The sequence below is a fragment of the Amblyraja radiata genome, chromosome 45, assembly GCF_010909765.2.
Source record: "Amblyraja radiata isolate CabotCenter1 chromosome 45, sAmbRad1.1.pri, whole genome shotgun sequence".
In the NCBI taxonomy this organism is placed as follows: Eukaryota; Metazoa; Chordata; class Chondrichthyes; order Rajiformes; family Rajidae; genus Amblyraja; species Amblyraja radiata.
The window spans coordinates 15,389,209-15,411,755 of NC_046000.1; the positions used below are offsets into that span (position 1 = coordinate 15,389,209).

A 22,547-nucleotide genomic window follows, 5' to 3' on the forward strand; every position below is an offset into this window, starting at 1 on the left:
CCAGCACAAATTGGTGGAACAGCACCCCATATTTTGCTTGGGCAGCTTACACCCCAGCGGTATGAACATTGACCTCTAACTTCAAATAGCTCTTGCTTTAACTCTCTCCATCCCCTCCCCCTTCCCAGTTCTCCCACCAGTTTCCAACTACATTCTATCCCTGTCCCGCCCACTCCCCTGACATCAGTCTGAAGAAGGGTGTCGACCCGAAACGTCACCCATTCCTTCTCTCCAGAGACGCTGCCTGTCCCGCTGAGTTACTCCAGCATTTTGTGTCTACCAAAGGGTGATTGATGGTTAGCACAGATAGGGTGGGCTGAAGGGCCAGTCTTTATATCATAGGAAGCTGTGATCCCAGTAGCTCTCTCTGGGTGGGGTGAGCTGATTAAATGTCGAGCAGGGTGATGGACAGTGGTGTGTTTGCTAGTCAATCCATTTCTATCTCACGCTAATCTTCCCCTGCCTACCTCATTGCCCTCTCCTTCTGTACCTCGTGGATTTGAACAGTTAATCCTCTCTCTGGTGTTGCGCAAAGCCCCAGCATATTCCCAACCCCAGCTATTGATAGCTATTGATATCTGATATTGGTCAGATATTGATGACCCTCAGCTTTGGTCTCATCGGCAAGCGGAGAGATATCAGTCCATCGCTTTACAATCTCTCAGGTCTCCCTTAATTTCAGGAGAAAGTATCTCTTTGTCTAGGCATGGTTTGATGAATAATTCTGTCTGTTGAAGGAGCCAAGTGCTTGAACAGATCAGTGAATTTAGCTGCTGGGTATTTGTAAGACATTATTGCAGATTAGAATGCAGCAGATTCAGCTGGTGATGTGACCACATGAATTTCTGATCATTTGTGTCTGTTTACTCCCTCCAGTTTACAAGGCATCAAAACCTTTCATTCCCGAAAGGCTAATGACTCTGATAAAGCTGCTTGGGAAGAGGGATAAATGCTTTCTCTGACATGTGTTGTGATGTTTGGAGAAGGTGCTGCGGAGGTCACTGAACCACCGCTGTTGCTTGGGCTGGAGTGATCCAGAAGGGCTGGGATTGTTTTCTTTGCAGAGTAGGAGGCTGAGGGAGGTGTGCAGGATAGCAAGGGGCATAGTTAGGGCTTGGCTGCCTGGACCCACAAATGGCCATCTTGACCAGGCCCAGGAGCAGAAGGACAGGGAGATCCCTCCCCTCACTCCTGACCTTCCCCCCCCCCTCTGTACTCTGCTCCATACCGGGAGTATCAGCAGAGTCGTGAACCCTCGCTGGAGATCCTGTGATCAGGACTTCAGCTCAAGGCCCCTGGAGGTAGAGGAACCAGGAGTGATATGAGGAGACCCCATCATCCACAGTGAGTGGTGGGGGTCAAGTCGAGAGAACCAAGAGTCAAGAGTGTATAACCATCAAATACTCTGGGACTGGTGCAATTAAATTCTTATTTACTGCAGTTTTACAGGCACATTAAATGTAACAATACAAAAATAATTATACAATTAACGATGGTACAATAAATTACCTGTTAAACTAGGTACCCAGACTAGTGCGAGCTGAAGTATGAAGTGTTGAACCTCATGCAGAGACCTATGTTGTTTGGTCCTGATACGGTCAAATGCTTTTAAATATATATAATGGAATCCTGGACTATTACAACTTATATTTTGTCTCAAAGCAGGCTTTTCTCCAGTAGATTGATACAGAAAGGCAAGCCCAGACTAGCCCTAGGTTGCTGTTTATTGATACAATGACTGATGACTTTGAAATGCGTCTACCAATTGATGAGAGAGAAGCCCAGACTAGTCTCAGGGAGGAGTATTGAGACAATGTCCGATGCCTTTGAAGTGTGCAGTGAGGTTGTGCAGGGTGATTCACCAACCTGATGGTAGGTGGAAAGAAGCTGTTCTTGAATCTGGAGGTTCAGATTCAATCTTTATTGTCATTGTGCAATGTACAGTACAGAGACAACAAAATGCAGTTAGCATCTCACCCAGAAGAGCGATCATAGAAAAATGAGCAATAAATATATATACGTACATACAGTAGTAGTAGTGCGATTTCTCTGGGGGAAGGAGTGTCCGGGGGGGGGGGTGACTGGCAATCATCAAGGTGCAGAGTTAAGTAATGTAACAGCCGCAAGGAAGAAGCTGTTCCTGGACCTGCTGGTCGGGCAACGGAGAGACCTGTAGCGCCTCCCGGATGGGAGGAGGATAAACAGACTGTGGCTGGGGTGAGAGCAGTCCTAGACGATGCTGTGTGCCCTTCGCAGACATCGCTTGCTTTGGACAGACTCAATGGAGGGGAGTGAGGAACCGGTGATGCGTTGGGCAGTTTTCACCACCCTCTGCAGTGCTTTCCGGTGATACAGTTGGTAAGGATGTTCTCGATGGTGCAGCGGTAGAAGTTCACCAGAATCTGAGGAGACAGATGGACCTTCTTTAGCCTCCTCATGAAGAAGAGACGCTGGTGAGCCTTCGTGACCAGTGTTGAGGTATTGTGGGTCCAAGAGAGGTAATCGGAGATGTTGACTCCCAGAAACCAGAATTCTTCTTGCGTATGGCGTGCACAGCCTAAAGTTGTAAGACAACTTGTTCTGTTTGTGCACGCCAGGTTGATTGCATTAGCCGAAACAGGGTGGACCACGTGAAGGTTGCAATCTCCCACTCCATCTGGAGGTAATGGTCCCGAGAGATCACCTGTATTTTCCCCAGGGTAGCAGCAAGATCATCGGAGTGGGTCTTTGATATTAGCTGCCTTCTTGAGGCAGTGTGGCAGGGATCCCCACCCAGGTGGAGGGGAGGACAAAATGTGTAGGAAGGAACGAACTGCAGATGCTGGTTTAAACCGAATATAGACACAAAAAGCTGGAGTAACTCAGCGGGTCAGACAGCATCTCTGGAGAGAAGGAAGAAGTTGGTCTCGACCCGAAACGTCACCTATTCCTTTTCTCCAGAGATGCTGTCTGACCTGCTGAATAATCCAGCTATTGGATCTATCTTTGGTGGGGAGTGGAGGCAGATTCTACAGGGAGCGAGATTGGGCATTGAAGGGGGAGAGTTTGCGGGGAAGCGGGGAAAGGGAAGAGGGGTCTGGCTGGATTGTTCTTGCACGGGGCCAGGCCAGTATCTACCCTGCAACGCTGTGACTTGCAGTAGTGAATCGGAGAGGGGGTGGGGAATCTGAAGCTGGAAAATCTGTGCGACTCTGCTCAACGCTAGGGAGATGTTCCCATAGCAACATCAGCCACTTGCAGAAAGGTGAAAGGATAGATGAGGTGCGGTCCTGACAGACTTCAGCAGCGACTGTGAGCAGCCTGACCTGGAGATGAAGAGAGGGAGAGGCACAGTTTCCCTCAGATGGCCGGATGCCAGATGAGTTATCTTTGGCTTCCGTTCCTTCCAGATCCTGCAGGCACACTGAGAAATAAGGTCTGAAGAAGGGTCTCGACCTGAAACGTCACCTATTCCTTTTCTCCAGAGATGCTGTCTGTCCACAGAAGGCTGTGGAGGCCAAGTCACTGGATATTTTTAAGGCAGAGATAGATAGATTCTTGATCAGTGCGGGTGTCAGAGGTTATGGGGAGAAGGCAGGAGAATGGGGTTAGGAGGAAGAGATATATCAGCCATAATTGAATGGTGGAGTAGACTTGATGGGCCGAATGGACTAATTCTACTATCACTTAAGACCTAATGGCCGGCTGAGTTACTCCAGCTTTTTGTGTCGAACTTGGGTATCCATTGAAGTGTGAGGTGGAGGTGTCATTACTTTGAGCATTTCATTTGGTTTATTGATTGCATTGACCATCTCCAGCACCTACTCATGATATCCTGTGCATTTCCTATCATTGAGTCCATCACCTTCATAAGGGCTCCCACCCGGTCCAGCCACATAGATCCCTTGCCTACAGGAGCAGGCCAGAGGTTGGGGATCCACCTCCTGACATCCCAAGGCCTTTCCACCGTCTACATGGCACGAGCCAGGAGTGCGATGGAACACTCTCCACTTTGACTACGGCACCAACAACAACTCTTTGTGTAGGAAGGAACTGCAGATGCTGGTTGAAACCAAAGATGGACTCAAAAGGCTGGAGGAACTCAGCGGGTCAGACAGCATCTCAATTCTTTGTCACCATTGCAGGACCAAGCAGCAGACTCAATTGATATCCCGTTCACCACCTGAAACACCCCCTCCCTCCCTCCACCACTGGTGAACAGTGTCTGCAGTGTGTATCGTCTACAATGCACTGCAGATCCACCTCCTCCAATCTCATCTACTATATCCTGTTCCGGGTGTGGACTCCTATATATCGGCGCGACCAAACACAGGCTGGGTCATCGTTTCGCTCATCACCTCCGCTCCGTCAGTTATTCAGACTCAAGAAGTTTGAAGAAGTCTGAAGAAGGGTCTCGACCCGAAACGTCACCCATTCCTTCTCTCCGGAGATGCTGCCTGTCCCGCTGAGTTACTCTAGCACTCTGTGAAACGTCACCCATTCCTTCGCTCCATAGATGCTGCCTCACCCGCTGAGTTTCTCCAGCATTTTTGTCTACCTTCGATTGTTCCAGCATCTGCAGTTCCTTCTTAAACATCATAGTGGACTGCACTGCAGTCAGTCCAGGAGCATGGAGTTTCCATTTCTTCCTCAAAATGGCTGGGTTGTTACTCTTCCCCTGAATAGAGCTGAGGATGCCTGGGTTTATCATTGATAAGAGGTCGCCTCCCGCAGTGTGGTACTCGCAGAAATGAAGGACGATCCCACAACCTTCTGATGCAGAGGCCAATGGCCTGGTTGTGTCCTCCTCACCTCTGGACTTGAGCCTCTACCACTCCCACACACAGGCACAAAGGGGCTCTTGGTTAAACTGCACCACCATTTTAAAATCACCTTTGTCATCTAATTGTCCTTGTCTCTATAACCCCCTACAGTTGTCTCTATTACTATAACCCTCTCCATCTCCAGCTATCCTCCCTGTTCTGTAGCCTGTTCTAACTCCACTTCTCCCATATTCTGGAATTCTCCCCCCCCGCCCCCGGCTGTAACACGCCGGGCTTGTCCTGCTCTAAAACGCTGCCTTTGTGGGGTGGATTTGCTGCGGCGAGCGTTGCGTGCGTTGCGTTGCGATGTGCTGCCTGCATGTCAGCATCCCTCCCGCAGTAATCAGTGTAATCTCAGCCTCCTGCGAGCGGAGATTGCACGGAGCGAGCTGCAGCATGATGTTAATTAACAGCTGCATGGAGTTGCAGGGGAGAGTTAACCAACAATAGAAGACATTATTACCCAGAGGCAGTCCAGCGTGCAACGGCAAGGGTCCTGCAGTCCCTGTGTTGTAAAGACCCGTGGCTCTTCATCCATATCTCCCCCATCCTGAGCTGCAGATGCAGACCCTAACCCGTCTATGGGTATATGTTTACAGGGGGGATGGTGGCTGGTAGTCGGGGATTGTAGCCCCACGGACTATCCTCGACTGGGCTTTACTGGCTTTACCTTGCACTAAACATTACTCCCATATCATGCATCTGTACACTGTAAACGGCTCGATCGCAATCAAGTATTGTCTTTCTGCTGACTGGATAGCACGCAACAAAAGCTTTTCGCTGTACCTCGGTGCACGTGAGAGTACAAACAAAACTAATCTAAAGGTTTGCGTTTCCCGTGGTTACGATGACCTCTGCCACCTTCACCAGATCCTGCCACTGTTTCTGGTGGCACACCAGCTAAATGCGCACTGGGGCAGGACATTCTGCCCATTGTCTCTGTGCTAGCCCAGTTGTTCCCACTCTTCCACCCCCAAGCATGCCTTCAATTCTGCTTCCAGGATTATCCCATTCTGAGCCTCCTCCAAATCTCCCCCACTGTCTGTAGGAATCTGTTCCCTATCTGCTGGCTCATTTGTCTCCTATTTTATTTTAATATCTTAAATTATCTATGTACCCTAATGATTTTTTAATTAACTTTATTTGTCTCAAAAATTTATTGTATTATATTTTATTCATCCTTTATGCCTTTGTGTATCAGAGATATTTTAAAGACTGTGGCAAGGTCATAGGCAAGGCTCCATCCTCTTGCCAAATGGCGTTCTGGCGGTGGAACTGGACTGGGACTTTGCCACGATTTGCCGCTCAGCTCCGGGACTGGGAAGTCCTGATGGGTTGGACTCTGGGACCATCTCCGGGATTGGGAATTCCTGATTAGTCAGATCTAGGTATGGACTCCAGTACTGGGATGGAGTCGTCGAGTCACACCGTGTGGAAACACGCCCTACGGCCCAACTTACCCACGCTGCCCAACAGGTCCTAGCAACACTAGTTGATAGACGCAAAATGCTGAAGTAACTCAGCGGGACAGGCAGCATCTCTGGAGAGAAGGAATGTGTGACATATCACTCTATGACGCTATGACTATTAAAAAAGGATGGGTGACATTTTAGTCGGGATCTTTCCCTCGTGTTAGGGTTTGGCTAATGCATGGTCCTTATTTACCTCTGAACTTGTTTGAGTGCAGTGACTTGTGGAGCATTTTGCTGAGCTGGGTGGGCTGACCCAAGAGATAAGGCTTTTAATTGTGGATTCCTGTTCCTTTGGAAGCATCAGAGAGTGAGTGACCTCTGAAATGTTCACAAGGGCAAATAACATCCCCTTGGCAGTGAAGTGGCTGGGAAGTTGTTCTTCCATCTGCCTCCCAGCTTGTGTGGTGTAGAGGGGACGGGAGGGCATTGACTCTCCCCCTGAGGTGACTCCACCATCCATTGGGATCGTGCCTGCTCCGCACGCAGCTGCCTCTGATGATTGTGTCACCCTCAATGCTCACCCCTGGGGTACGCAGGCTAAGTTACTGCCCCAGTAATCCTCTGGGCTGATGCGTAATCAGGCAGATGCCAGTTTGAATCTCATGAAAGGCAGCTGGGAATATAAATTAAAGTAATTGAATAGATGTGAAATTTAAAAGCCGGTCTCGCTCTCGATAGTCATGTTTGTTGTCGACTGACAATAGACAATACGTGCAGGAGTAGGCCATTCGGCCCTTCGAGCCAGCACCGCCATTCAATGTGATGATGGCTGGTCATCCCCAATCAGTACCCCAAGTGCATCTGGGCTCTTTAGTTTTTCTTTAGTTTAGAGATACAGCACGGAAACAGTCCCTTCGGCCCACCGACTCCGCACCGACCAGCGATCCCCCCCACACTAACACTATCCTACACACACTAGGGGAAATTTACCTTTATACCAAGCCCATTAACCTACAAACCTGCGTCTTTGGAGTGTGGGAGGAAAACGAATATCCAGGAGAAAACTCACGCAGGTCACGGGGAGAAGGTACAAACTCCGTACAGACAGCACCCGCACACAGGATCGAACCTGGGTCAACTCTGCCGCTGCGCCACCGTGCCGCCAGGAATGAAATCTGCTTGCTATGTGCGTGACTCCCGGCCAAAGAGTGAGGTGATCTGTGAGGTTGATGCTGACGGTTCAATGGGAGGGGTGGAGCAGCGGCAGAGGACACCAACGGCCACTCTTGGCCAGGCCGATCCTGCAACTCTGCCAGGACTACAGGCCTTCATGGTCAGGTCAACAACCCTGCACCTACAACAACTGGGACTTGTAAATGGCACCAAACTGACAACTCTGTATACTGTCTCAGTGTACTACTGCTGTACACTTGTACTGGATCTGAGATGCTTATCTAAGGGATCAAAGTGTTGTACTGAACTGTAGACAACAATGAACATCACTGTACCTCGGTACATGTGACAAATAACGTAGATTCCTTTTTTTGCATACAGTTCAGTAAAAATATTACTATACCAAATATACTATACAATTGAACATTGAATTCTCCCAATTTTGTTAGCCCTTGCTGTCTCCTCCCCTTCCTCAGCCCTCGGGCTGTCTCCTCCCCTTCCCTCAGCCCTCGGGCTCCTCCTCCTCCTTTTTCCTTTCTTCTCCCCGCCACCTCCCATCAGTCTGAAGAAGGGTTTCGGCCCGAAACGTTGCCTATTTCCTACGCTCCTTAGATGCTGCTGCACACGCTGAGTTTCTCCAGCATTTTTGTGTACCTTACTATACCAAAACCCCTGTCCCACGGTCCGAGTTAATTCCATGAGTTTTCCCCAGTTTGCCCTGATTCGAACTCGGAGATTTACTGTAATGGCCACTCGTCGGTACTCGGGACTCTCGTGGACATTTTTCATCATGTTGGAAAATCTTCACGAGTCTTCCCGTGCTTACATGCCGTTAGTGAGTCTTCCCGAGTACCTGCCGTTAGCGCTAAGAGACGTCACCAAGCTCCGACGTACCCGCTACGTTCATTCTCCGTTTTTTTTAATCGGGAGAGCTCTTGGAATGAACTCGCACCGTGGGACAGGGGTATAACCACAACCATAGTTAAGTACAAGTGTATAGCAACAATACGCTGAGACAGTGTACAAGAGTCGTGTGTATAGCTTTTGTTTGGCAGAGATATTGAGGAAAATAAATTACCTCCCAAACCCACCAGCTCTCCCACCAAAGACAGGGGAACATCACCACCTGCAGCTTCCCCTCCCAGTCACGCACCGTCCCCACTTGGAAATCTATCGCCCGTTCCTTCAACGGACCAGACATTCCAGAACTCCTGTCTTAAATAACATTTAAAAGACATTTGGACAGGTACATGGATAGGTAAGATTTCGAGGGATGAGGGCCAAACGCAGGCAGGTGAGACTAGTGTAGATGGGGCACATTGGTCAGCATGGCTGGTTGGGCCGAAGGGTCTGTTTCCATGTTGTATGACTTTATGACTACTTCCTCATCAGCTTGTTCCATACACCCACCATCCTTTGTGTGAAAAGGTTGCTCCTCAGGTTCCTTTTAAATCTTTCCCCCTTCAACTTAAACCTATGCCCTCTAGTTCTAAGAATAAGGGGTCGGCCATTTAGGACTGAGATGAGGAAGAACTTCTTCACCCAGAGAGTTGTGAATCTGTGGAATTCTCTGCCACAGATGGCAGTGGAGGCCAATTCACTGGATGTTTTCAAGAAAGAGTTAGGTTTAGTTCTCATGGCTAACGGAATCAAGGGATATGGGGAAAAAGCAGGAACTGGGTACTGATTGTGGATGATCAGCCATGATCATACTGAATGGTGGTGCTGGCTGGAAGGGCTGAATGGCCTATTCCTGCAGCTATTTTTCTATGTTTCTATGATTCTCACACGCTGGGGAGAGGTTGGCATGAGGAAGCACCAGAGGGCAGTGGATTCCTTTATGTATCCTGTACACTGTAAATGGCTCGATTGTAATACATGCATAGCCTTTCTGCTGGCTGGTTAGCACGCAACATACGTTTAAGGTGAAGGGGAAAAGATTTAATAGGAATCTGAGGGGTGATTTATTTTCACACAAACGGTGGTGGGTGTATGGAACGAGCTGCCAGAGGAGGTAGTTGAGGCAGGGACTATCCCAACATTTAAGAAACAGTTAGACAGGTACGTGGATAGGACAGGTTTGGAGGGATATGGACCAAGCGCAGGCAGGTGGGACTAGTGTAGATGTGACATGTTGGCTGGTGGGCCAAAGGGCCTGTTCCTGTACTGTATCACTTGATGACAAAAGTTTTTCACTACACCTCAGTACACGTGACAATAAACTTAATTGAACTAATGTTAGCAGGGACACGGGGACTGGTGGTGGCTGTTGGACTCTACAGGCTCGTGGTGTACAATGGATTCTGAGCCCACTGGTTGTGGGTGAGGGCAGTGGACAAGGCAGATCTTGGTGTGACTTGGAAGGACAGAGGTTTACTCGCTGCCTTGAGAGGGTGCAGAGAATCTCTGAACGTGCCTGACACCTGGCCAGATGTCGATACCCTTCAGTCACGGGGAAGAACTCAATAGCTTGTCAGTGCAGTTGTTGGCAGCCGAGAATTCCTCCAGCCCTCCAGGGATTCAGCTGTTATCTGGCTGACAGATGCTGTATCCACAAGATCACTGCAGGACAACTCATTTCCATATTATTACTGGCCTGAATCCAGCTTGGCAAGGAACTGACCGAGTCCTGAATCCAGCTTGCCCTGCCCCACCCTTGCCTTAGCCTGCCTTGCCCTGCCCCACCCTTGCCTTGTCCTGCCCTGCCCTGCCCCACTCTTGCCCTGCCCCACTCTTGCCCTGCCCAACCCTTGCCTTGTCCTGCCCTGCCCTGCCCCACTCTTGCCCTGCCCCACTCTTGCCCTGCCCCACCCTTGCCTTGTCCTGCCCCGCCCTTGCCTTGTCCTGCCCCGCCCTGCCTTGTTCTGCCCCGCCCTGCCTTGCCCTGCCCCACCCTTGCCTTGTCCTGCCCTGCCCTGCCTTGCCCTGCCCCACCCTTGCCTTGTCCTGCCCCACCCTTGCCTTGTCCTGCCCCGCCCTGCCTTGTTCTGCCCCGCCCTGCCTTGCCCTGCCCCACCCTTGCCTTGTCATGCCCTGCCCTGCCTTGCCCTGCCCCACCCTTGCCTTAGCCTGCCATGCCCTGCCCCCCCCTTGCCTTGTCCTGCCCCACCATTGCCTTGTCCTGCCCTGTCCCACTCTTGCCCTGCCCAACACTTACCCTGCCCCACCCTTGCCTTGTCCTGCCCCACCCTGCCTTGCCCTGCCCCACCCTTGCCTTGTCTTGCCCTGCCCCACCCTTGCCTTAGCCTGCCATGCCCTGCCCCACCCTTGCCTTGTCCTGCCCCACCATTGCCTTGTCCTGCCCTGCCTTGCCCTGCCCCACCCTTGCCTTGTCCTGCCATGCCCTGTCCCACTCTTGCCCTGCCCCACCCTTGCCCTGCCCCACCCTTGCCCTGCCCCACCCTTGCCCTGCCCCACCCTTGCCCTGCCCTGCCCCTTGCCTGCCCCGCCCTTGCCCTGCCCCACCCTTGCCCTGCCCCACCCTTGCCTTGCCCTGCCATGCCCTGCCCTGCCCAGCCATGTCCTTGCCTTGCCCTGCCCCACCCTTGCCTTGTCCTGCCCCACCCTCGCCCTGCCATGCCCCACCCTTGCCCAACCCTGCCCTTGCCTTGCCCATGCCTCGCCCTGCCCTGCCCCACCCTTGCCCTGCCATACCCTGCCCCACCCTTGCCTTGTCCTGCCTTTCCCTGCCCAACCCTGCCCCACCCCACCCTTGCCCTGCCTTGCCCCACCCTTGCCTTGTCCTGCCCTACCATTGCCTTGTCTTGCCTTGTCCTGCCCTTGCCTTGTCCTGCCATGCCCCACCCTGCCCAACCCTTCCCCTTGCCCTGCCCTGCCCACAACAGGGAACTCGTCCTTTGTCGTAATAAACCCCAACCACAGGTCTCCTGGGGCCAGATCATCTCTAGACAGGACATCTATCGAAGTAGACTTCACAAGAACCTCTCCCGATTGGACGCAGAGGAACCTATGGCACAAAAGGAAGCCATTTGGCCGCTTCTGCAGGCCCATTATGGAGTTTAGGCAAATGCTGGAATGTGTAGAAAATTGCTCTACGTTAGACGCCATTTTCCCACTTTTGAGCAGTTTCCCTCCAAACCTTCCTATCCTTGGATCTGTCCAAACAGTTTTTAAGTGTTGTTATTGTATCTGTCTCTACCACTTAACTAGAACAATATTTAAAGGACCTTTGCGCAGGTATATGTGCAGGAAAGGTAGAGAGAGATCTGGGCCAAACGTGTGTAAGGATAGACAGGACTCACAGATAGACCCAGACCGGGTCAGATCTCCTCCTCTGAAGGGTAAAGGGCCTGTTCCACTCAACGAGGTAATTCACAAATTCTCCCGAGTTATTCATGATTTCTCCCGAGTTTTCCCCTTGATTCAAACTCGCAGAATGTTTGTAACGGGTCCGTAGGAGTCCGTAGATCGTAGCGGCCCGTTATGTCAGCCGTAAGTGCTCGGGGCATCAGGTAAGTCGGGGCGTTTTTTCCAGCCTGATAAATAATGTCCACGAGTAAAAAAATAGTCGGGAGGATGTCCCGAGTACCTACGGCTGGTTTATGATATATCTATGGACTCCTACGGACCCGTTGCGAACATTCAGCGAGTTTGAATCAAGGGGAAAACTTGGGAGAATTCGTGAATTACCTCGTTTTACAGGCCCTTAACTGTGAACCAGTTGGGGACATCCAACACACAAGACAAGGCAAGTTTATGGTCTCCGGTACTCACATGGGCTTTAATCCAAATGTATTTAATTCAGCAGCTGCCCTGGTGTGTCTGTCAGTCAGATGTGTGGGCATAGTGCAGTAAATATCTCACATCTTGGCACGAGCAATAGAAAAATAAAAATCATGTTAATTTGTGGAGAGAATGAGATGGTGTGTCAGTACGTGCGTGTGTGTGTTTGCGTGCGTGTGTTTGCGTGTGTGTATATATATATCTGCTCATGCTAGTCTGCCGCGTGTGCGCGTGTTGTATGTGGGAGTGTTCTGAATGCGGGTGCATGTGTATGTACTCTCTGTATCCATGTTGGTGGTCTGTGGGCATGTGCCTGTGTGTGTATGTGCATTCTATGTGTTGGCATGTGTGTGTGTGTGTATGTGTGTTCTATGTAAGTGTGTATGTGTGCATGTGTGCGTGAGCATGTGCCTGTCTGTCTGTGTATGTGCATTCTGTGTGTGTGTGTGCACGTGTGTGTGTGAGTGCATGTGTGTTCTATGTCAGTATGTATGTGCATGCGCATGTGCCTGTCTGTGTATGTGTGTGTATGTGCATTCTGTGTGTGTGCGTGTGTGTTTTATGTCAGTATATATGTGTGCTTGGGCATGTGCCTGTCTGTATGTATGTGCATTCTGTGTTTGATAGATAGATAGATAGATAGATAAATACTTTATTAATCCCCTTATTCAGGGGAAATTCTGATGTCCTTGCAGCACACTAATAAAAACACTAATATACATGCGTATGCATGTATATTCTATGTCTGTGTGTGTGTGTCCATGTTTAGTTCACGTGCACTCGAGCTGTGTATTAATTATTGCAGTGTCAAATTTGTTAAATGAAATGTTCAACAGTGGATTAAAAATAACTCCAGCAACAGCAGCTCTTCAATAAATGTCAGCAGAAGCATGCGGCAAGGAAGGCTATCAGCTTGTCAAGGTGTGTCAACGGGAGAGCACTGTTCCTTCTCTCAGGATAGAGAGGTGTGACTTTCCAACGGAATTGGCAGCATCTTCTCTTTCCTCCGGAAGTTTTGACTACGATTTCACTCTAGCCTCTTGCTGTCAAGCTGGAAAGGGCGCAGAGAAGATTTATGAGGATGTTTCCAGGACTAGAGGGTGTGAGCTACATGGAGAGGTTGAGCAGGCTGGGACTCTACTCCTTGGAGCGCAGGAGGATGAGGGGTGATTTTATAGAGGTGTATAAAATCATGAGAGGAATAGATGCACAGTCCAGAGTAGGGGAGTCAAGGACCAGAGAACATAGGTTTAAGGTGAAGGGGTGAGGATTTAATGGGAATCTGAGGGGTAGCTTTTACTCACAAAGGGTGGTGGGTGTAGGGAACGAGCTGCCAGAGGAGGCAGTAGGAAAAGAGGAATTAATAAGGAAGGACTGGTGGCAGCTGGGAACACCAGAGGGAGGGGAGCGGGGAGCAGTAGGGGGAGGGAAGGGGGTGCAGTGAGAGGGGTATGGGGGAGAGGGTGATGGGAGGCCGAGGTGTAAGGTGGGATGTGAGAGAAGTCTAGAGTAGACAGGAGGAGGGAGAAAGGGATAGAGGGTGTGCTGGTTCTCTGAAGTTGAAGAATTAAAGAGGCAGGGACTATTGCAACATTTAAGAAATATTCAGACAGGTACATGGATAGGACAGGTTTGGAGGGATATGGGCCAAACGCAGGCAGGTGGGACTAGTGTAGATGGGGCATGTTGGCCAGTTGGGCCGAAGGCCTTTTTCCACGCTGTAAGACTCCAGTGTGACTCTAATTCAGTGTTCACACCACCGGGATGTAGACTGCCGCTGCTACAGGTGCAGTTGTTGGAGTTTCTACTTGGACTAACCTTAGCAGTGAAGGAGGCAGAGGGCAGTGTGGGCCCTGCAATGATTATTGGTCAAGGGACTCTTGACAATCCTGGTGGGGCCCACAGCAAATGTTAGGTTTAACACTGTTGTTTAGCTCATTTCACAATGTAATTGTTTTCTAATCAATCAACTTGCCATGCTTATATTAAATCTAATTTCTTCACAAATTAAAATTTCTTAAAGGAATATCTTGTGATTTTTTTAAGGTTGTCAAAGACATCTGAATTGTTTAGGGACGGGCCATTAAGGAAGTGCACTGTCAGAGGCAGCGGGGGTGGGGACGGGGAGGGAGTTGGGGCATTGAGGGAGTGCGCTGTCAGAGGCAGCGGGGGTGGGGACGGGGAGGGAGTTGGGCCATTGAGGGAGTGCGCTGTCAGCGGGGGTGGGGACGGGGAGGGAGTTGGGGCATCGAGATGCGTTGCCAGTTGCGATGTGTTGCCCTTGGAAATCTAATAGGAATCTGAGGCGCACACAGAGGGTGGTGGGTGTATGGAACAAGCTGCCAGAAGGGGTGGTTGAGGCTGGGACTATCCCAACGTTTAAGAAACAGACAGGCTTCAAGTAGCCCTTGCTTTTCCTCTATCTCCATCCCCTCCCCCCATCCCAGTTCTCTGAAGCCTTACTGTCTCTGACTACATTTTATCTCTGGTTCCTTTGTTGTTACCTTCTCCTAACTAACAATGATCTATTCTACATTTTTCTTGATCTCCATTCCCTTTGTCTTGCTTTCACACCATACACTTCCTTATCTATGTTCCGACCACTCCCCTGACATCAGTCTGTAGAAGGGTCTCAACCCGAAACGTCAACAACATTCCTTCTCTCCAGAGATGTTGCCTGTCCCGCTGAGTTACTCCAGCATTTTGTGTCCATCTTAGACAGGTACATGGATAAGGACAGGTTTGGAGGGATCTGGGCCAAACTCAGACAGGTGAGATTGGTGTAGCCGGGGTGGGCAAGTTGGGCCGAAGGGCCTGTTTCCACGCTGTATCACTCTATGACTCTAAGGATTGGTGCGGCCTCGTGTCTGGGGGAGTCAACATTTGAATGTCGACTGGGCAGGCATTTTGTCACGGTTCACGGGATCTTCCTGTGCACAGGCTGACCGCGCTTCAAGTGCCCCCAACCTCCCCACGCCCGGCGACCAAGGGGAACCGAAAGGGTTAACATGATAAGCTTGTGTCAAAATATTTGCTGCCTTGGGCTTTTAATACTTCTTATATTGAACTGGAAATCAATAGCCAGCCAAGGACACCATGAGGGCAGAGAGATTGTCGGCACATATCCCGGTGATTGAAACTGCCCCCGACAAGACACAGCTTCACTTGGGCTTTGAAGTCCCAGCAGAGGTTCAACACAAGTCACTCAGTCAATCACAGTGTAAGGCCCTTCGGCCCATTGAGCCCAGCCTGAGCTCCTGTCCAAGTGTGTCCCTTTCCCTCTGCGCTCTTCTCCTGCTGGGATTTATCCTGTTGCCCACAGACGCTCTGATTGGATCTCCCTCCCTCCCCCTGCTCTAACTTCCAAATCCACCTCCACCCCCCACCTCACAGGAAACAGCGGCCCCCAGCCCACCCCTGAATCTCCTGTCAATCGCTGGGACCCAGAGCCCTTGCCAAATTTGACCCTCCATCATTGGACAAGCACTCGATCCAAACCCTTCCTGAGTGTGAGCACTTCCACTCAATCTCTCCTTCACCTTCCCCGCTCTGAGGAGAACAGCCCCCCAGTCTCCCCCCCCTCCCCCCACACACAGGGAGAGCAGTTAGGTGTTCCTTATGATCTTAGATTGGGCATTGTTGGGACAGTGTGAGAGGTCAAAGAACGAGAGGTGGGTAGAGAGGGAGTTGGTCAGAGGATTAAGGTGACAGGGAGCTCACGGTCACCTCTGTGGACTCTGCAATGCGGTCACACAATGTGTGTTTGGTTCTGAAGGGGCTGCTGCTCAAGTTGGATTTGTTGACATCCTGAAGAGGATGTCAACAAAATAGAGAGAGTACAGAGGAGATTTACTAGAATGTTGCCTGGGTTTCAGCACCTAGGTTACAGAGAAAGGTTGAACAAGATAGGTCTTTATTCTTTGGAGCGCAGAAGGTTAAGGGGGGACTTGATAGAGGTCTTTAAAATTATGAGAGGGATATACAGAGTTGACGTGGATGAGCTTTTTCCATTGAGAGTAGGGATGATTCAAACAAGAGGACATGATTTGAGAATTAAGGGACAAATGTTTAGGGGTAACATGAGGGGGAACCTCTTTACTCAAGAGAGTGGTAACTGTGTGGAATGAGCTTCCAGTGGAAGTGGTGGAGGCAGGTTCGATTTTATCATTTAAAAATAAATTGGATAGATATATGGACGGGAAAGGAATGGAGGGTTATGGTCTGAGTGCAGGTAGATGGGACTAGGTGAGAGTAAGTGTTCGGCACGGACTAGAAGGGCCGAGATGGCCTGTTTCCGTGCTGTAATTGTTATATGGTTATAAGTTCTGGTTGCATTTTAGTCCCCCGATTTTATTATTTGGGCACAAGGCAGGGAGTGGGGAGGGCCAATCGGGAGGGTGAGATCTCCCTGTTGGTTTGCTCTTGGGCCAGGCCAAGATGGGCCATTCGCGGGTCGATGGTCACACCAGAGCCCCTCTTCCGGGCCTGAGTCTGGGCTCGCGTGTCCCTGGAGAGGGAACACGCGGTGTCCACGGGGACTCTGGAGACCTTCCGTGAATGCTGGTTGCCGCGGGGGGTCGAGTATTGTAGACAAGGATGGTACTATTGTTTTATAATGACCACCTGATGTAATGTGACTATTGAAGGTCTTGTGGTTTCTGGTAAAGTGTAAGCACAGAATAGAGCTTCTTGAACAAAGTGTGTTTGGTCACTGCATTGTCAATGAGCCCACACTGTGAACAGTGACGGCAGTACTCCAGGCTTGCAGGTGAATCTGTGCCCCAGGGGAGATTTATGTCCCTGGATGGTGGGAAGGGAAGAGCTGGAAGGGCAGGGGTTCCAGATGTCAGGAGGTGGGTGCTGGTGAAGCAGGGAGTGGCAGAGGGGACAACCTCTAGACAGAAGGGAAGGGAAGTTCCTCTGTTCCACTTTGGGGCCACCAGTGAGCTGGTGGGCATGCAGTTGTGCCTGCAGGTGAGGATGCAGGAGTGTGTGCAGGTGTGCGTTCATGTGTACCTGCAGGTGTGCCTTCAGGTGCATGTGTGCCGCAGGTGTGCCTACAGGTGTTTGTGCTGCCTTCTTACTGGCTCTAACTATATGTCTCTTTCTCTCTCCCCGCTGCGGCCTCCACCTCACCGGCAGAAGAACACGCGATGGAAGGTCAGTACCTGTCTCCACCTTTGTGCTGCCGCTTGTGTTAGGACACCGTTGGTGGTGTGTTCACCGGCATTCAAAGGCAGAACTCAGCCCAGTGTGAGGCTCACACCACCCTCCTGTACAGAGGCAGAGTGCAACTCAGTGTATAGTGTGCAGACGCACACACTCACACACACTCTCACACTCTCACACACTCACACACACTCACACAAATAGAGACACACACACACACACACACACACACACACACACACACACACACACACACACACACACACACACACACACACACACACACACACAGGCATTCACAGACACGCGCACACACACACACACACTCTCACTCACACAGACACACACACACGCTCACACACGCGCACACACACACACACACACACACACACGCTCACAGACACACACACACACACACACACACACACACACACACACACACACACACACACACACACACACACACACACACACACACACACAGTTTTGGGATCTGATTGTATTCGCTCTGTTCTGCCTGGAGCTTACTGTGGAAATGTTGATGCTGCCATTTGAAAGCCGGCTGAACCTGCGGAGTAATGGTTGGGTGGAGGGGTGCAGGGTGTTGGGGTTAATGTGTGGAGGGTGCAACGCTAACAGTGACTAGGGGTGCAGGGTGTTGGGGGAGATGTGAGGACGGTGGGGTACCCACATTGAGGGGGTGCAGGGTGTTGGGGGAGATGTGTGGAGGGTGCAACGCTAACAGTGACTAGGGGTGCAGGGTGTTGGGGGTGATGTGTGGAGGGTGGGGTACCCACATTGAGGGAGTGCAGGGTGTTGGGGGTGATGTGTGGAGGGTGGGGTACCCACATTGAGGGAGTGCAGGGTGTTGGGGGAGATGTGTGGAGGGTGCAACGCTAACAGTGACTCGGGGTGCAGGGTGTTTTGGTGATGGTAGGTCTGCAAGGTGTGTAGGGTGAGAGGTGAGCTGTGTGTGAGTGCAGAGTGTGTGGGGGTGATGTACGGAGGGTGAGGTGCAGAGACGGTGAGGGGTGGAAGGAGTGCCGCCTCTACTGGTGTAGGGGGGGGGGGTACAGTGTGGGGGACGAGGGGTGGGACGAGTGCAGGCTGTACTGGGTGTGGTGTGGGGAATGTGTTTGTGTGGTGGTCAGGGTGCGGAGGGATTGCAGGCTGTGTTGGAGTGGAGAGATTTCTGTGAATTGCATTGTGTACTGGATGAGGAGGGTGAGGAACGGACAGTGGGGGGGGGGGGGGTGGAGGGAGGGCAGGTTTGTTGGTGCAATGTAGGTGAACAAACCTGTATATTGGTGTGGGGAGAGTGGAGACACTCTAAACTGGCATGTAGGGAGTGCAGGTGTGTTGGTGCAGAGGGAGTTTTGTGAGGCTCCGACAGTGGGGGATGGGAGCAGTGCAGATGTGTTGGTACGAGGGGTGCAGTGTAGGGGAGTGTGTAGGGAGTGCCGTGTGGGGTAGGAGGGGGGTACATGGATGGTGTATTGGGGGAGGAGGGTGGGAGAATCTGAGGGCCAGTTGAACCACCGAGATGCTCCCAAGATGTCAGAAATCCCAGTTTAAAGGAACCTTATTCCTGAAGTCTGTTGTAAAACAAATGATGACACTTCTTTAAAATAGCAGAACCTTTTTCTTTGAAGAAATGCTGAAATAATTGTCTTCAGAAGTGCGGCTGGTGTGAGATGGTACTTGTGTTTTTTAAGGTCAGTTTCACATAGAAACAGAATGTTTATCACAGGAATAATGCTTGCCTGTGTGCACACAGCCACAGGCATTGCTTTTACAGACCCACTTGCTGCTAACCTCTCATTACTTTTCTGTGAATTTTCTCTGTGTGTTTATTGGGCACTTGGCTTATTGTTCTGGTCACTTCACTAGTGGGCTAGAATCCCCGGAGGAATTTCTGGAGTAACTCGGGTGCAAGGCTAATCTTCCAAAGGAAAGTGTGTTTGACTGTTCCCCCGATGAGAGCGGCTGTGCAAATTTCCACAGTTATATGAATTTCTTCGGTTGTCTGGTACCCTCAGTTGTACAAGGATGTGAACATTTTGTTGGTTTGGTTTGGTTTAGTTCAGAGATACAGGCCCTTCGTCCCACCGGGTCCAGGCTTAGCAGCAAATCCCCGCACATTAACACTTCCCGACACATGCTAGGGACAATTTTACATTTATACCAAGCCAATTAATCTACAAACCTGTACGCCTTTGGAGTGTGGGAGGAAACTGAAGATCTCGGAGAAAACCCACGCAGGTCACGGGGAGAACGTACAAACTCTGTAAAGACAGCAGCCGTAGTCAGGATGGAACCCGCTGTGAGGCAGCAGCTCTACCCGCTGCGACACTGTGAGGAGAGTGAAGGGTGGGGCCGTTTGAGGCCTGTAATGATTGAGGTGGGAATATTTTATCATGTGATAGTTGTGTCTTCTCGCATTTGGGCTGTGTTTTACACGGTGGAATTGTGAGGTGACGTTGTGTTTTATTTGGTTGAACAGGTGTTTAGTTGGGGTGCTGCTGTGCCTAGTTTGGTTCAGACTGTGTTTTAAGTCAGTGTTTTATTATTAGGGTATCTGTTGGGTTGGGGCTGTGCTTTGTTGCGGTCTAAACATGAGTTGTGGGCTGTGTATGAAGGAACTGCAGACGCTGGTTTACACCGAAGATAGACACAACATGCTGGAGTAACTCAGCGGGTCAGGCAGCATCCCTGGAGAGAAGGAATGGGCGCAGTTTCGGGTTGAGACCCTTTTTCAGACTGAGAGTCAGGGGAGAGGGAGACACAGAGATAAGGAAGGGTAAGGTGTGAGAACGAGAGATCAAAGAGATGATTATCAAAGAAAATGTAGTATAGTTCATTGTTAGCTTGTGGGTTATTTAGTCGGGGTGATACTGCTTTATGGTATGGCTGAGTTCTATTGAATTGGAGGGCCCCATCTATGTTAATAGTGAGTTTGTAGTCGGGGTTGGTCTGTGGTGAATCTGTGGAATTCATTGCAGCAGATGGCGGTGGAAGCCTTCATTGGCATTTTTAAAGCGGAGATTGACAGAGTTCTTTCTCCTGACATCAGTCTGAAGAAGGGTCTCGACCCGAAACGTCACCCATTCCTTCTCTCCAGAGTTGCTGCCTGTCCCGCTGAGTTAATGCAGCATTTTATGTCTACCTTTGATTGACAGTTCTTGATTATTAAGGGGCGTCAAAGATGACGGGGAGAGGGCAGGAGAATGGGGTTGAGAGGGGACAATAGATCAGACATGATTGAATGGCGGAGTCGACTTCTAAATTCTGCTCCTATCACTTATGAACTGTAGTCGGGTTTCATTATTGGGTGCCGGTGGAAGCGCAGTGTAGGGAGGGTCCGTGTTTAGTTGAGGAGGGTCTGTGTGGCAGCCGGTGAGAGGGGCAGCCTGTTGTCGGGGAGGCCTGGGAGAGGGGCAGTGTTTGGATGAGGGGCTGTGTTTGGTCCGTGAGGCGTGGGTGTTGGGGTGAGGGGAAGTATTTGGGCCGTGAGGGGTGGGTGTTGGGGTGAGGGGCAGTGTTTGGGCCGTGAGAGGTGGGTGTTGGGGTGAGGGCAGTGTTTGGGCCGTGAGGGGTGGGTGTTGGGGAGAGGGGCAGTGTTTGGGCCGTGAGAGGTGGGTGTTGGGGTGAGGGGCAGTGTTTGGGCCGTGAGGGGTGGGTGTTGGGGAGAGGGGCAGTGTTTGGGCCGTGAGGGGTGGGTGTTGGGGAGAGGGGCAGTGTTTGGGCCGTGAGAGGTGGGTGTTGGGGAGAGGGGCAGTGTTTGGCTGGGGGAGGGTTGATGATGGATGAGCAGTGTGAACTGGGTCAATGCCGCAGCCCAGAGCATGGGTTGGGGGGGGTGGGCTGGGTCAATGCCACAGCCCAGCGTGTGGTGGTTGGAGGGGGGGGTCGATGCCACAGCCCAGTGTGTGTGTGGGGGGGGTGGGGGGGGGGGTCGATGCCACAGCCCAGGGCGTGGGGTTGGGGAGGGGGGGGTCAATGCCACAGCCCAGCGTGTGGGGGGGGGGGTATATGAAGGCAGCCTGTGTATCTGCTCCTGCTGATGACCATCAGCAATTCAGCAGACGTAATGCGCTGGCACTGTCACGCTCCAGGCACCTTGGGCTTGTTGCCTGGCAACCGGGCATTGGCCTAGAATTCTGATGTGCTTCGAGCCTCCTTGAGAGAGAGTCCTGAGTAGCTGCTGCAGCACAAAATGTCTGTGTTTGAACAGAGAGAGGGGTTTTCAGTGGGTCTGGAGAGAAGGGGGGCATCTTCCGTCCGCTCCCCACCTCCCTCGTGAAGCAATGTTAGATTGAACCTGTCTACAATCACCGCCGACATGTGGCATTCTCCTCCCTTCCCCCTGATCAAAGTTATGCTGACGTTGTGAGCCCTCACTGCCTGACACACACTCGCAGTCTACCAACAAGGCCACTCCTTGAAGCAAATGTGTTCGCAGTCCCCCCCCGGCCGTTAAGTGGGAGGCACATGCAGCTGCTCTTGGTTCAGCTTGGCCCTGGACTCTGTTCAAGGACGGAGGAGAGAGAGGCGGGACTGGTGTAACCAGTCTGAAGAAGGGTCTCGACCCGAAACGTCACCCATTCCTTCTCTCCAGAGATGCTGCCTGTCCAGCTGAGTTACCCCAGCTTTTTGTGTCTATCTTCGGTTTAATCCAACATCTGCAGTTCCTTCCCACACAGGGTAAATAATTTGTCTGGGCAGAATACTGCAAATCCGATCCGCATTGGGATATGCTGGTAGAGGGAAGTTAATCTGTGGAACTCATTGCCATAGACGGCTGTGGAGGCCAAGTCAGTGGATATTTTTAATGCAGATATAGACAAATTCTTGATTAGAACAAGGGTTATGGGGAGAAGGCAGGAAAATGGGATTAGCAGGCAGCGGTCAGCCATGATTGAATGGCGCAGTATACTCGATGGGCTGAATGGTCTAATTCTACTCCTATAATTTGTGAAATTACTCAGCAGGTCGTGACACGTTGACCATCCCTTCACCTCCACTGATGCTGTTTGTCAGTCTATGATTGTGATTTTTGGACCATCCTACTCAATACTTACCCAAATAGATACATACTGCTGGAGTAACTCAGCTGGACAGGCAGCATCTATCTCTGGAGAGAAGGAATGGGTGATGTTTCGGGTTGAGACCCTTCTTCAGACACAGAGATGAGGAAGGGTGAGGTGCAAGAACATCTGCAGTTCTTTCCTACAAAATAAAAAAAAAC

General features: G+C 51.0%; 1 protein-coding gene across 1 annotated transcript in view; it reads left to right on the top strand.

Moving 5' to 3' along the window:
• Positions 1–22,547, top strand: part of LOC116968467 (neurexin-2-like) — a 240,277-nt gene that overhangs the window by 61,556 nt on the left and 156,174 nt on the right. The window contains exon 3 of the mRNA XM_033015231.1: positions 17,273–17,290. Coding sequence (XP_032871122.1) covers positions 17,273–17,290 — 18 coding nt within the window. The remainder of the gene's footprint in view (positions 1–17,272; positions 17,291–22,547) is intronic.